The sequence below is a fragment of the Salmo salar genome, chromosome 11 (assembly GCF_965601325.2).
Source record: "Salmo salar chromosome 11, fSalSal1, whole genome shotgun sequence".
Classification (NCBI taxonomy): Eukaryota; Metazoa; Chordata; class Actinopteri; order Salmoniformes; family Salmonidae; genus Salmo; species Salmo salar.
In genome coordinates this window covers 89,029,328-89,044,853 of record NC_138301.1, presented here as the reverse complement: position 1 = coordinate 89,044,853, position 15,526 = coordinate 89,029,328, and the positions used below count along the sequence as shown (strand labels likewise).

At 42.9% G+C, this 15,526-nt stretch overlaps 1 protein-coding gene across 7 annotated transcripts in view; it reads left to right on the top strand.

The window, feature by feature from the left end:
• LOC106563017 (microtubule-associated serine/threonine-protein kinase 3) overlaps window positions 1-15,526 on the top strand; it is a 197,201-nt gene that overhangs the window by 157,281 nt on the left and 24,394 nt on the right. For 4 of the 7 annotated variants that reach the window (XM_014128199.3, XM_014128202.3, XM_014128201.3 and 1 more), the window contains 8 exons: window positions 5,171-5,259; window positions 9,768-9,837; window positions 11,558-11,636; window positions 12,795-12,952; window positions 13,157-13,232; window positions 13,801-14,010; window positions 14,584-14,685; window positions 15,044-15,176. In XM_014128199.3, coding sequence (XP_013983674.3) covers window positions 5,171-5,259; window positions 9,768-9,837; window positions 11,558-11,636; window positions 12,795-12,952; window positions 13,157-13,232; window positions 13,801-14,010; window positions 14,584-14,685; window positions 15,044-15,176 — 917 coding nt within the window. The remainder of the gene's footprint in view (window positions 1-5,170; window positions 5,260-9,767; window positions 9,838-11,557; window positions 11,637-12,794; window positions 12,953-13,156; window positions 13,233-13,800; window positions 14,011-14,583; window positions 14,686-15,043; window positions 15,177-15,526) is intronic. The other 3 variants (XM_082958135.1, XM_082958136.1, XM_045689923.2) reach the window with 1 other exon arrangement.

Sequence of the window (15,526 nt, the reverse complement as noted above, 5' to 3'; positions counted from 1 at the left end):
TAACAGTCTGATGGCCTTGAGATAGAAGCTGTTTTTCAATCTCTGGGTCCCAGCTTTGATGCACATGTACTGACCTCACCTTCTGGACGATAGTGGTGTAAACAGGTAGTGGCTCGGGTGGTTATTGTCCTTGTTCTTCTTTTTGGCCTTCCTGTGACATCAGGTGCTGTAGGTTTCATGGAGGGCGGGTAGTTTTTCTCCGGTGATGCATTGTGCAGACCGCACCACCCTCTGGAGAGCCTTGCGGTTGAAGGTGATGCAGTTGCCGTACCAGGCTGTGATACAGCCCGACAGGATGCTCTTGATTGTGCATCTGTAAAAGTTTGTCAGGGTTTTGGGTGAAAAGCCAAATTTCTTCAGCCTCCTGAGGTTGAAGAGGTGCTGTTGTGCCTTCTTCACCACACTGTCTGTGTGGGTGGACCATTTCAGTTTGTCCGTGATGTGTACGCCGAGGAACTAAAAACTTTCCACTGATGTCCCTTCAATGTGAATTAGGGGTGCTCCCTCTGCTGTTTCCAGAAGTCCACGATCATCTCCATTGTTTTGTTGATGTTGAGTGAGAGTTGTTTTCCTGACACCACACTCCGAGGGCCCTCACCTCCTCCCTGTAGGCTGTCTCGTCGTTGTTGGTGATCAGGTCCACTACTGTTGTGTCGTCTGCAAACTTGATGATTGAGTTGGAGACGTGCATGGCCATGCAGTCATGGGTGAACAGGGAGTACAGGAGAGGGCTGAGCACACACCCTTGTGGGGCCCCAGTGTTGAGGGTCAGCGAAGTGGAGATGTTGTTTCCTACCTTCACCACCAGGGGGCAGCCCGTCAAAGTTCAGGACCCAGTTGCACAGGGCGGGGTTGAGACCCAGGGCCTCCAGCTTGATGATGAGCTTGGAGGGTACTATGGTGTTGAATGCTGAGCTGTAGTCAATGAAAAGCATTCTTTCATAGGTATTCTTTTTGTCCGGATGGGATAGGGCAGTGTGATGGCGATTGCGTCATCTGTGGACCTGTATGGTCGGTATGCAAACTGAAGTGGGTCTAGGGTGGCCGGTAAGGTGGCGGTGATATGATCCTTGCCTAGCCTCTCAAAGCACTTCATGATGACAGAAGTGCTACGAGGCGGTTGTCATTTTGTTCAGTTATCTTTGCCTACTTGGGAACAGGAACAATGGTAGCCATATTGAAGCATATGGAAATATGGCTGAATTTAAACAATGTAGTTATTCCCTCACCTAGTCTATCGGAGTGCAAGATTGATATTTAGTGATTCTACAAAGCCTTTCATATCTATGTAAATTGTCAAGGATAGGGGCCATGGGTAGATTTGGAACTGAACCATTATGTTGAAAATTCTACAGCAGAAAAATGGCTAGTGTTCTGGGGAGAAGGGGTGAGAGCCTGAAGCACACCTAATGCAATCCTCTCACATGGCAGTGACTCCTCACTGAGAGAGCATTAAGATCAGAGCCCCCCTTGGTGCAATGTCAACTGTAGCAGCTGCCTCGCCACAGACCTGACAGACAGCCAGTGTGTGTGTGTGTGTGTGTGTGTGTGTGTGTGTGTGTGTGTGTGTGTGTGTGTGTGTGGGACACACCGAGTATACTCCTGTATATGCTCGTCTGTGAAATGACACTGTCCTCTAGCCATGATGCGGCACACTACTGCGCCGTACTCTCACTCGCGCTCTATCAAAGCCTCAGCTCCTATCCTAAAACACTGAAACGGACAAGATGTCTAGTTATATTTACACTGTATGAAATGTGCTTCAATTTCAGCTTAATACTCTGTGAAATGACATGGCTCTCTGCTGAGCTGGAGGTTGCGCAATCACAGTCTCATTGAGGTCTGACCTTGCAGTGAATTGTCCCATGTTTTAAGGAATGGGGTATTTTCTCATTCTGTCATCTGGGAAAGGCTATATACTGCAGTGTGATGTGGGTATTGATGTCTGTAGTGAAAATACACTGAGTATACAAAACATTAAGAACACCTGCTCTTTCCATGGCATCAACTGACCAGATGAATCAAATCAAATTGTATTTGTCGCATGCGCCAAATACAACAGTGAAACGCTTACTTACATGCCCTTAACCAACAATGCAGTTTTAAGAAAATATTTTTAAAAATAAGAGATGAGATAAACAAATAATTAAGGAGCAGCAGTAAATAACAATAGCGGGGCTATATACATGGGGTACCGGTTCAGAGTCAATGTGCAGGGGCACCGGTGTCGAGGTGAAAGCTATGATCTCTTATTGATTTCACTTGTTAAATCCACTTCAATCAGTGTAGATGAACTTTGTGCATTTACCCTTGAGATTGAAACATTTCCATCAGTCATGTTTCTCCAAACCTTTTCTTGTGTACATTACTGAACTCCCCTGTTGTGACTCAAAATACCCCACCCTAATGAGTCTGAATAAAAACATAAATGAATGACAGAGTAATATCATAGTCGTCAGATGTTTTACATTTACACAATAGGCTTCCCAATTCTTCCGCACTAGCAGTAGGCTACAGAGTGCTTCGTCAGACTGGATCCTAGTGTTACACCTTCGCTAGCTAAGCCCGGCTAAATAAGAGGATATGATTCGTTAGCGTGATATTATAGAGCTACTGTACCCGGCACCTGTCTGTCCTTCATTTCCTCCTGAGGCTGTCACCCAGCCAGGATGCTCTTTAAAGGACCCTCGTTTTTATGGATATGATTTATACATTTCTCATTTTCACTTGTCTTATTGATGTATGTAAAGGGATTTTAACATCTTCAAAACTGCTGTATAAGTACAATGTTTTATTAGTAGTACTGTTACACCTGGAATAAGAGAGGAGTTGGAAGTTTCCATGTGTTTTAATGGAGAATATGAACATTATTGTTGGAACTAAGGAGAGCATAGTTTGAAGACCTACATTGACTGTGATGCTACATGCTGGTAACCATTAGTCGTACAGATTGTGGAAACGGTGCAGAGGATGGCATGCCAGACAATGTACTAACAGTCGTTTATGAAATGATATTAGGCCTATATTGTTTACTGACAAGCAATTGAAGAGCAGTTTTTGGCTGTTCAATATTTATTCGGTGAGCAATAGGCATATTAGTCGGACAAATCAAACTGTCCTTCTAATGATTCAGGGAGTGGCTACAGTAGTTTGCATCTGCCTTTGTTTTCATTGAGTAAGAACAGTAGACCTGTCCATCTTTTAAAACTATTTTTAACTAGAGCTCGGGCTGTGACGGTCATGGAATTTTGGGTGACCGTGATTGGCCAGCCAAAGATAAAAATGATACACATTTTCACCTTTCATCCACACCGTTTCCACTGGCACTTAAAATTTGGGCCAAATTTGAGCTGGCTCGAATGTAATTCTCAAATTCGAACTGGGTCATGGGAAACCCGGGCTAGCACAGTTTGACAGCTGCTGCCAGCTCGATTAGAATTTGGGCTAGTGACACCGTTACTATGCAACCGCCAAGCTGATCACTGCTGGATGTTGACAACGTTTAGCTAGCTCGTCTGGGCTTGTTGCTGTTAGCTAGCACATGGACAAACAGTACTGCAGTAGTCAGACATGACACAAATTACCACCATAGCTGGATCCTTCATTCATTTTTGCACTACAAACTTTTATGAGAGCAATCAGCCCTCAAAAGCTAGCTACCTAACGTTAGCTAGCAAATCAGAGTTGAAACAAACTAGTACGAATTTTAGCTGGCCCGGTCGTATTGAAAGCTAGCTAGCGACATATCAAACCTGTTGTCTAGCAAGCAAGATAGGAATTAAGCTAGCTAGCCTGTTATGCTATCGATGACGCTAACCGTTTAGGTAGCTAACGTCAGCAAGATAAATACATGGCTCTGGCTGGCAATGGCAGGAGTATGGGTTAACGTTAGTTACAGCATGGTTCAGGGTGAATTCAATTCTTCAACATCTTGCTAGTTTACCAACGTTAGCGAAGCCAGCTGCAGTCACATATTGGTGAATGGAAATTGGGCTTCAGTCAGCTGATCGTTAGAGTTTTTATGGTTATGACGGTTATTCTATTTTCATGACTGTCTTCACCCATAACCGTCAGTTACACAGGTATACGGTAATTGTGCCAGCCCTGACTAGTCCTATATTTTGTGTGTTCACTGAATATGCAAATTGACTTTCCCCAATAGAATCATCACTTACCTCTTTCTACATGAAAGTCACTGTTAACTGAATTTGCTCACTACCAGCTGTGCAGTATTTTTAGCTTCCTCCGGGTGTAGAATCAGGTCTGCAGTGTTTAATAATCCACAGACAAGGCCCATCTTCGACTAACCAGAGGCACTAATGAATCCGTTACTCATGTTGCTGAGACTGCCTGCTCATATAGTGCTCGGGGTTATATGATGTTTAATGGATCCTGCTGGTTGGGGCCTGCTAGGACAGGATTGGCCTATAGGAGATATCTGGTTGGTCACATTGGTTTATAGGAGAGACATGGGCTGAGTTTAGACAGGCAGCCCAATTATGATTTTTTTTCTTCTCCTCACTAATTGTTCTTTTGATCAGCATTGAAAAAGATCTGATGTGAAAAGATCTGATGTGATTGGTCAAAATACCAATTAGTGGAAAAATATCAGAATTGGGCTGCGTGTGTTAACGCAGCCATGGTGGGTCACATTGGCCTATAGGAGATTATCTGGTGGTACCTTCTGTAGCAGATTGGCCTATAGGGGAAGATCTGGTGGGTCACATTGACCTATAGGAGAGATCTGGGCCTCTAGAATTGGGTTATGTGGACTTGCAAAGCTCTAGGTAGAAGTTCCCCACAGATGTAGGGGTCACCTTATTCTGCTCCAGCCCTAGCCTTCCCTTAGGGGGGAAAATGGCATCTAGGGCAACTTCATCATACTCCAAGTGCTAACCTATATCAATCTAAGAACGAGGAAAAAAGTGTTGAAGAGTTTCCATGTCTTTAATGTTTTTCTTTTACAGTGTGTACTGGAAGTCATTTTTGTGGATGTGAGTGATGTATTAGTGCAGTGAAATGTCAAGTGCATCTTAAGTAGCTATGATTACATCTGGCATGTTTACTTAGACAATAAAGCACTCTGACTGACTTGCTGCCTGACAAAGAGGCTTTGTTGCCTCTTTCTCACCAGTTTAGCTGTCTAACCTCTTACTGTCTGTTTTCATAGCTGCCGGACGAGCAACAGAAAAAGCCTGATAGGAAGTGGTCAGTCTTCGGCGCTTCCGCGACCTCACTCCCCCCTCTCATCGCATACAGGTAAGGCTCGTCTATGTGTGAATAATTGTTGTACTGTACAGTACAGGCATCTGTTTTGATGGGTGTGTGTGAAGTGCCCGATTTGAGTAAAAGACTAAATGAATGTTGTTGTGCTTGCAAAGAGGCTTTGGTTGGCCAGAGTGTTCTACCCCTGAATGAAGGCCATTGTCTGTGGGTAAATGCAGAAGCAGTCTGGAAAAGCCACTCTTCAGGAGTGCAATCTGTTTCTGATTCATTAGCCACCCACAAGATCCTCCTCTGTCTCGCTGTCTCTGTAGACCTTTCCCACAACACACTGTCTGAAATGTTAGCAACCTGTCTTCTACAACAAAAGTGACAAACTAGCTGTTTCTGCAAGAAATCTTTTCCAACTATTTTTTTTATTATATTGGCAAATGCTTTCATTGAAACTGATTTCAAAGGAGGATGGGATCTGAAAATAATGTAAGACGATGCGAAATACAGCACATTTCTCTGATGGTACAACTATTTTAGTCAAATTTGGGTTGTTGCCTAGTGTCCAGACCCAAGTGAGTCTAGGCTACTTTGGTCCAATCTGTAAACTGAAGGCAGTCTAACTGCATTATTTCACAATCATACTTAAAAACATTCTGACAGTGTAGTGAAAAATAATAAATCAGCACATTATAGTTGGGTTGCAAATAAGACAAAAGGCAAAAGCAGGCTGAGTAAATGATAGGCTTTTCGTGGTACAGCCGAAGACAAGTCTCTGATGCCAATGGTTAAAAAGGGTGAGTGCTCTGTGCTATCGGAGTGCTGGCAATGGAACCAGCAGGGATTGTGATTGTAATGAATAAGAAGTGGTGGGCCTCATGAAGGAAATGCACAGGGAGGAGAGGCTGGACTTAATCTATTCCAGCCTGGGTGTTTTATTTCCTGACAGGCCAAACACTGATAACGGCCCTCTGTTTGCGTAGTCAGACATTCTTGCCTTGCTAGAGCGGTCATTCCTTAAGATGAACTATGTGAGAAGTAGTGACGGTAATGACAGTGCTGAACTATGGGAGAAATGCACTGGCTGGCACAGACGTATTGCAGGTACATGTACATTTGGTAAGAGCATTGTTTCCAGTTGTCATGTTAGTTGCAGTGGTTGTCACCGTTTTGGCATTTAGGTGCTGGCAAAGCTGGAGTGTGTGCCTACAGTACGCATTTTACTTTGACATATTGTTCACTGCTCTTTTCTTCAGTAAAATAAACTCAGCAAAAAAGGAAACATCCTCTCACTGTCAACTGCATTTATTTTCAGCAAACTTAACATGTGTAAATATTTGTATGAACATAACAAGAGTCAACAACTGAGACATAAACTGAACAAGTTCCACAGACATGTGACTAACAGAAATGGAATAATGTGTCCCTGAACAAAGGGGGGGTCAAAATAAAAAATAACAGTCAGTATCTGGTGTGGCCACCAGCTGCATTAAGCACTGCAGTGCATCTCCTCCTCATGGACTGCACCAGATTTGCCAGTTCTTGCTGTGATATGTTACCCCACTTTTCCACCAAGGCACCTGCAAGTTCCCGGAAATTTCTGGGGGGAATGGCCCTAGCCCTCACCCGCCGATCCTACATGTCCCAGACGTGCTCAATGGGATTGAGATCCGGGCTCTTCGATGATAGAACACTGACATTCCTGTCTTGGAGGAAATCACGAGCAGTATGGCTGGTGGCATTGTCATGCTGGAGGGTCATGTCAGGATGAGCCTGCAGGAAGGGTACCACATGAGGGAGGAGGATATCTTCCCTGTAACGCACAGTGTTGAGATTGCCTGCAATGACAACAAGCTCAGTTCGATGATGCTGTGACACACCGCCCCAGACCATGACGGCCCCTCCACCTCCAAATCGATCCCGCTCCAGAGTACAGGCCTCGGTGTAACGCTCATTCCTTTGACGATAAACGTGAGTCCGACCATCACCCCTGGTGAGACAAAACTGCGACTCGTCAGTGAAGAGCACTTTTTGCCAGTCCTGTCTGGTCCAACAATGGTTGGTTTGTGCCCCTAGGCGACGTTGTTGCCGGTGATGTCTGGTGAGGACCTGCCTTACAACAGGCCTACAAGCCCTCAGTCCAGCCTCTCTCAGCCTATTGTGGACAGTCTGAGCACTGATGGAGGGATTGTGCGTTCCTTTTGCAACTCGGGCAGTTGTTGCCATCCTGTGCCTGTCCCGCAGGTGTGATGTTCGGATGTACCGATCCTGTGCAGGTGTTGTTACACGTGGTCTGCCACTGCGAGGAAGATCAGATGTCCGTCCTGTCTCCCTGTAGCGCTGTCTTAGGCGTCTCACAGTACAGACATTGCAATTTATTGCCCTGGCCACATCTGCAGTCCTCATGCCTGCTTGCAGCATGCCTAAGGCACGTTCACGCAGATAAGCAGGGACCCTGGGCATCTTTCTTTTTGTGTTTTTCAGAGTCAGTAGAAAGGCTTCTTTAGTGTCCTAAGTCTTCATAACTCTGACCTTAAGCTGTTAGTGTCTTAACGACCATTCCCCAGGTGCATTTTCATTAGTTGTTTATGGTTCATTGAACAAGCATGGGAAACAGTGTGTTTCCTTTACAATGAAGATCTGTGAAGTTATTTGGATTTTTACAAATTATCTTTGAAAGACAGGGTCCTGAAAAAGGGAAGTTTCTTTTTTTTGCTGAGTTTAGCTATTAAGAATTCTGGATCGTTAGTGAACGCTTTTTACGTATGAATTATAAACAGTATTTGGTTTAGATTAAGTCTGCTCAGCATACTCTATTACGACTGCTACTGTTTAAATAAGCAATCCCGATATCTTTTCTCTAAACACATAAAATTAATCTTTATTATCCTGTGTCTACATTGCTATTAGAATTTGATTATACAGGATTAATCTCAAATAATGGACTTGACCTCCATCTGGATTGGGTTAAGTGTTCCTTTTCCTCAGGTGTATTCTATCCCATTCTGGTGATTATTTATTAACGCTCATCAGATGTGATTAAATTACACCACAATTAAACAGGTGACATTCATCACCATCTCACTAGCCTCTCTCTGTTCCCCAGTACCATCATTGTTACCCCCAGTACCGCAAAGCCCTTTTGCTATCGTCAGACTCGTCACAGGGGTTGGACATTTTTGGTCTTAGTTAATTAACTGTTTACTCCCCCCTTCGGCTACAGAGTTAATTATGTCTAATTAACGTTGGACCGATGGTTGGTTCTTAACCTTATCGGTGAGGGAACACAAAGCCTAATTGCTGTCGTTGGGATAAGCCCCGCAGTTTGATGTGTTGAATAGCCTGAGGCAGTAGCCACAAAACTGTAAGGCTGTGGGTAATAAGTGCATGCTGTCCATATGGATGGTGGGTTGGAGAGAGAGAGCGATAGAGGAATAATTTGAAGGGCCGCCCTGGTAGAGGACGCTTCAGGCTCCACTATGGGACATTAAGGTCTGCAATAAAACCCCAAGACCCCAAATATTCACGTCTGTTAGCTAAGGGCTATAACTATCACCTTATGGATGGTAGAAAATGTGTATTTTATAGCCAGATGTCTTCACCCAGACTGTCTTTGTTTGTAAGCGCCATTTCATTTACATAGCTATTTAGAATACGGTATTAGCCTATAGGCTACTCTTACAGTAGATTGTATTGTCCCTGTACACATGTAACCCACGGGTCTGTATTCCACATTCAATCCATACAATTTTTTATAATTAGTTTTAATCAGCATGCTAGTGCTAGGCAGGTAGTGTACCTTTCTTGCATTTCTAGAGTACAGTACCTGTCATGCATTTGTAGTGCCTTACAACTAGCACATTTGTAAAGCAAATCAGAAGTCCATTCTTCCCCTAGCTCCTTGAGCTGAAGGTACTGTACGCTGCTGCCTCATAGCTTTCAGATGTTTGATATTCAGCTATGTTGTGTGTGCTGCTTTTACAACACATGAGAACCAGCTGCCATTTAAGTAAATTGTCTTTGTCTGTTGAGATATTCCTCTGTCTACAAAGACCTTTTTTAAAAATGGGTAATTTCACACTTCTTTTTGCTTTTTGACTGACACCTGGGGGGGTAAAAATTGAATTATTCATTGGTTGGGACAATTGCACGTAAACGTTTTGTTAATTGTTAATATTATGTAGTTACTGATTCAAGCAGAGCAGTCCCATTTGAGAGACTTTAAGTCTTCCTAGATTAAGCTCCATCAGATAAGACACAAGGAAACACAATAAAATCTAAAATGCAGTATAAAGTACAATAGCTAAGAGTAAACTGATGAAAAAATGTAATTTTATCTATGCTGGTTTATTAGACTTTCTATGGTTTTTCATATCAATGTGACACAGTGCTTGGACCAACTCCCAATTTGGTATAGGTTTGATTCTATGCTCCAGGCTTATTATTATTATTAACTTCATTAATTTCAAATGCTTTTATTTCAGGTTTATGAAATGTTTTCTTTTTTTACTTCTAATCTTCCCTTGTTTCTCTGCTTTTCCTCTGAACAACAGGAACGAGTCCTCAAGACAGCCCCAGAAACTTCTCTCCTAGTGCCTCAGCCCACTTCTCCTTTGCACGAAGGTAATAAGGAAATGCACATTCTTTCAGTACCTCTGCTCAACTAGCATGCTTGCAGGAATAAAATGTTTTTTTTGTTTTGTTTACCAATTTCCTGAAAGTAATTCATACTTCAACTCAGTCATAATTTTGCTTTCTCTCGGTAATCATCTGACAGATGGCATAAGAAATGTGGGATACAAAGGAAATATGAATCTTGATAGAAACGGTTTATAGTTATTTTTTTCCAACAAAACCAAATTGTGGTGCTATTATAGTCTGATGCAGACAGTTAACGGTTCTCTTGAGAAGCGAAGGCAGGATCTCACTGTCTTCTGACTGGCTCTCTATACAGAGATATAAATCACAGGCAGGTTCAAGGGTTCAGTCTTTCACAAATAGCCTGAAAGAATTTTTTTTTTCTACCCTCATTCAACACATTTTATTTTAATGGAGTTTTCTTTATTGTTATGATTCACAGTCCTTGCCACAGACCAGGCAGGTAACGTCATGTTAGGCCTCAGTTTGCCCTTCCCAACAATGCCGAGAGAAAGAAAATAGAGGAATAATAGAAAAGTAATAACACGTAATAATAAATACACATTGAGAAATGATCATTTGGCTATATACACGGGGTACCAGTACCGAGTTGATATGCGCAGATACGAGGTAGTTTTGGTATATACAGTGCCTTCGGAAAGTATTCATTTTGTTACGTTACAGCCTTATTCTAAAATTGATTAAAAGAAAATCTATACACAATACCCTATAATGATAACCCAAAACTTTTTTTTTAGCCATTTTTGTGAATTTATTATGAATAAAAAACAGAAATACCTTATTTATATAAGTATTCAGACCCTTTGCTATGAGACTCAAAATTGAGGTCAGGTGCATCATGTTTCCATCGATCATCCTTGAGATGTTTCTATAACTTGATTGGAGTCCACCTGTGGTAAATACATTTGATTGGACATGATTTGGAAAGACACACGCCTGTCTATATAAGGTTCCACAGTTGACAGTGCATGTCAGAGCAAAAACCATCCATGAGGTCGAAGGAATTTTCCATAGAGTAAAAGAATACTGAATACTTATGTAAATGTGATATTTCAGGTTTTTTTATTTATACATTTGCAAAAATGTATAAAACTGTTTTTGCTTTGTCATTATGGGGTATTGTGTGTAGATTGAGGGGGGAAAAAAACATTTAGTCCATTTTAGAATAAAGCTGTAACATAACAAAATGTGGAAAAGTCAAGGGGTCTGATTACTTTCTGAATCATGAAAAATCCCTTTTGATTTGTTTCTCTCTGTCCCTACATGTAATCTCATGTATTATTCCTTTGAGAGTTTCTTGTTCAGTGTTATTGGTAAGTGCAAAATAAGGCATCTTATTACTAGGCGTTTGTTGCAGGTAGCAGAGGTCAAGGACACTGCTTCAGTAGGCTTTTGAAAAGCTGAATATTTTCAAAGGTCACCCAGAACCTTTGATTTTTAGGCCTTTGCCGATTTCACTTTGGACATTTTAAGAATAAGCTCAGTCAAATAAGGGCAGTTACGTTATGTACAATCCTGGATATTTGAGTATTCTTGTTTTGAATATCACTCGTAGGTATTGTAATATATTGTTCATAACTACAGTTCTCATTCCTGATTAGTTATGGATGGGTTTGGGGTTGGGTTCGAAGTTAATGGTGACGTCTGTCTCTTTCTACCTCTGTCTGTCTGTGTGTTTGAGAAGGACTGATGGACGACGCTGGTCTTTGGCATCTCTGCCCTCCTCTGGCTATGGCACCAATACACCCAGCTCCACTGTCTCTGTACGTACCATACCTTACCACTCACTTTGCTGCAAACACTTAAGAATCAACTCAATGAGTTATTACATGTGTTAGCTAGATAAAAAAAAAAAGCAATGCCAAATAGGTTGTTAAACCTAAACACCTTCACATACAGTATACCGATGGAAAACCATTTCCATCCCGCCCCCCAAAAATACAGATACCAAATCACTGGAAATGGAAGAATTAATTTGAATAAAGATGTTTCAATGTGAAATGATAATTTGATAGACTGCCTCTAGTCTGTTCTTCAATGACTGGTGCTGTACTGTAGGCTATTGGAAGTCAGATGAGGGGTGAACAGATACTCCTGCTAGTGTCTCCCAGGTTGACTCATACCACCAGAAATGTGTTTAGGGCCAGCAGATTTTTTGGGGGGAGTAAACATGGCCCTGACACAAAGCCAACCGCTATGCCCCACACAAACACACGCGGCAACGTGTCCGTGGCCACGCACTCTTACACACATATACAAACACACGCACATAGCCACCCACACCTCTGATCTGTTTACTGACAAAGTCAAATCACACAGGCAGGAAATGGTCAACTCTGAAACCTATGCGTCACACTCACACGCAGGATTGACCACACACACAAGCCAAGTAAGCACGCCTCCACACACAAAGTAATGGGTTGTTTGTTTACGGCCATGTTTTATGAGGACATTCATTTAGAGTTGATAAATACTTGATGTTTTGTTGGAGGCTGGTGAGGATTACTGTTGGAGAATTTACTATAGAGAAGGACTAAGACTGGTGACTGTTTGTCCAGGCTATGTTTACACATCTGGTTGCTAAGGGTCTTTGCAGCTCACTTGAAGATGAATCCTTTTTGGATTTTATTTCAGAACGATGTGTTGAGAAGAAAAGGGAAAGTTCAGTCATTTGTTAGCTTTCATGTACCGTCACAACCATTTCAGCACCCATACGTTTCAGTCCTTCGTTTTCAAGACACCGTAAAAGGGAATAGGTACCGTAATGAGCATGTGCCCAATCAAACGGACACAGCAGTCAGAAAAAGCACACACTCTCCTGGTAACTGCCATTCTCTCGTGCAACGACGTCAATCAAAGCGTTAGCCTCTCGTTCTTCTTTTTATCTTTTCTCGTTCAATGTATATTCATTTCATTTCCAGTCGTCCTGTTCATCACAGGAGAAGCTTCACCAGCTGCCCTTTCAGCCCACGCCGGACGAGCTGCACTTCCTCTCCAAGCACTTCTGCACCGAGAGCATCGCCGGGGACGACCGACGGAGGGGGACCGCGCCCATGCGACCCCGCTCGCGCAGTCTCAGGTACGTACAAAGGCCTGGCAAGGTCGCACACCTTTATAGATGCCAGGGATAATGGTCGCTGAAAAGTATCCTCCTTTTAAGTACTTTTATGTGAGAAGTTTTTCAAACGAGATTTGATTTGAACTATATCAATGTATTTGCGCTGAAAGATATGTGTTGTAATATAATTACTGATCATTCCTTTGTATTTCTATGTGTTTGCAGCCCTGGAAGATCCCCATCCTGTTGTGATCATGAGATTATTATGATGAATCATGTCTACAAGGAACGCTTTCCTAAGGTGAGGAGCCAACTGAGTTAGATCTATAGTGTAGTATTGCCTTCAAGCTAGAATCCTTAATTGAAACAATGACAAATTGAACTCCCCGCCTGTTTGGCTAAAAACGCTAAGGGATGGGGCTGAAGAAATGTAATTACTCTCAAATTCATAGACAGAGCTATGAATGCAAGGATGGACCTTCCATAATATCAAATGTATAGTTTTAACCATGTTTTGAGGCTATACAGTGTTTGTTTACATTTACCTTGTTTACCTTGTTTTCAATCTTATATTTGGGGTTCTAATGGTGTACGACAGTTGAACTAAGCGCATGAGGCATTTATAAGTTATATTATTCAAGAATCAATGGGTATATATCATTCATTTATAAGTCCAAAAATGGATGTAGCATCTAAGGATTCTAGCATTAACCATGTTTATTTGTTATCAAAACAAAATGCTAATGTCTTAACTGTTGTTGCTGAGAGTTGGTCTTTTTCACCGGTTTTTTTTCTACCTTTGAACCTTTTCACCCTCTCTCAACACATTCTCTACTTCTAACCCTTTGCACCCCTCTGTGTCTCTCCAGGCCACAGCCCAGATGGAGGAGAGGATCCAGGAGATCATCCGGACCAGCTCCCCGGAGAGCGTGTTGCCGCTGGCGGACGGTGTGCTGGGTTTCGCCCACCACCAGATCATCGAGCTGGTCCGCGACTGCCTGGAGAAGAGCCGCCTGGGCCACATCACATCACGCTACTTTTGTGAGCTCACCGACAAGCTGGAAAGGCTCTTCCAGGAGGTGGGTGACATTTTGGGTACATCTCAATAGTGTAATAATAATGAATGTAATGAAAAGTTTTTTTCCCCCCTTGTGTCCTCTACTCTACAATACAAAATCTGGAATAATGAAGGAAAGGAGATGAGGAAAGTGTAAAGGGTAGTGTAGAGTGTGGTGCCACCTGCTATCCATGGGGGATATCACTGGTTAACTTTAGCAGCCACTTTAAAAGACATCAACCTTTTACCGTACTAATAAGTACACTGTAAGTGCAATGTCGGTGCACATTACTGCACAGGACTTTGAAACTATCAAACGGATTCTTTCACCAAAATAATTTGGTTTACAGTGCTCCCTTACTTCTGGTATTCAGTCATTTTCGTAGCACTATTTCTAATCTGTAACTATTAATAACTTGTTTATAGATGTTTTGTTTATAGATGTTTTGTATTTCTCAACGTCCTCTCCCCTCATGCCTGCTTCCTATTATACTCCCTCCCTTTCACTTAATGGTGCTTACAGTCCCGAGCACTGAGCAGCTCACAGGTCCGTGTGAAATGTTGAACGAGTGTGTTCTGTTCTCTGTATCTATAGTCTACGTCCCGGTCGGAGAGCCAGGAGGTGAACTTCATCAAAGAGCTGGTAAAGAAGATCCTCATCGTCATCGCCAGGCCGGCGCGCCTCCTGGAATGCCTGGTATGTCTCGCCTAATTGTCCCTAGCTAGCTACCAAGCGCATGGCCATGACTTCACATATTGCACCAATTAAACTGTAACAAGGGACTGGAGTTTTTCCAAGGGACAGAAGTTTTTCCTGACCGTGTGGTGTGACTAGGCAAACCACTGAGTCCTAATACTAAGTATGAGTTATTTCTGGTGGTGACAAGCCATATAGATGCAATCCATCCTCCTCTTGCTCCTGCTAGTCCTCATTGTCACAATAACATCACCATCAAACCAGAGAAAAGCCAACAGCACACAGACGATGCCCATTGGAACTTAAAACTAAGAGTTCCAGAAGTGAAACCCGTGTCCCTCTGTTGTCCTCTCCTCAGGAGTTTGATCCAGAGGAGTTCTACCATCTGTTGGAGGCTGCCGAGGGTCACGCCAAAGAGGGCCAGGGCATCAAGACTGACATCCCCCGCTACATCATCAGCCAGCTGGGTCTCACACGGGACCCCCTGGAAGGTACGTCAAGTTTGACTTTTGACCTTTTAGGGAGTAGGTAGACTGTGCCTAAACTAGGGCTCTCCAACCCTGTTCCTGGAGAACTACCGTCCTGTAGGTTTTAACTCCGACCCTGTTCCTGGAGAACTACCGTCCTGTAGGTTTTAACGCCGACCCTGTTCCTGGAGAACTACCGTCCTGTAGGTTTTAACTCCGAACCTGTTCCTGGAGAACTACCGTCCTGTAGGTTTTAACTCCAAACCTGTTCCTGGAGAACTACCGTCCTGTAGGTTTTAACTCCAAACCTGTTCCTGGAGAACTACCGTCCTGTAGGTTTTAACTCCAACCCTGTTCCTGGAGAACTACCATCC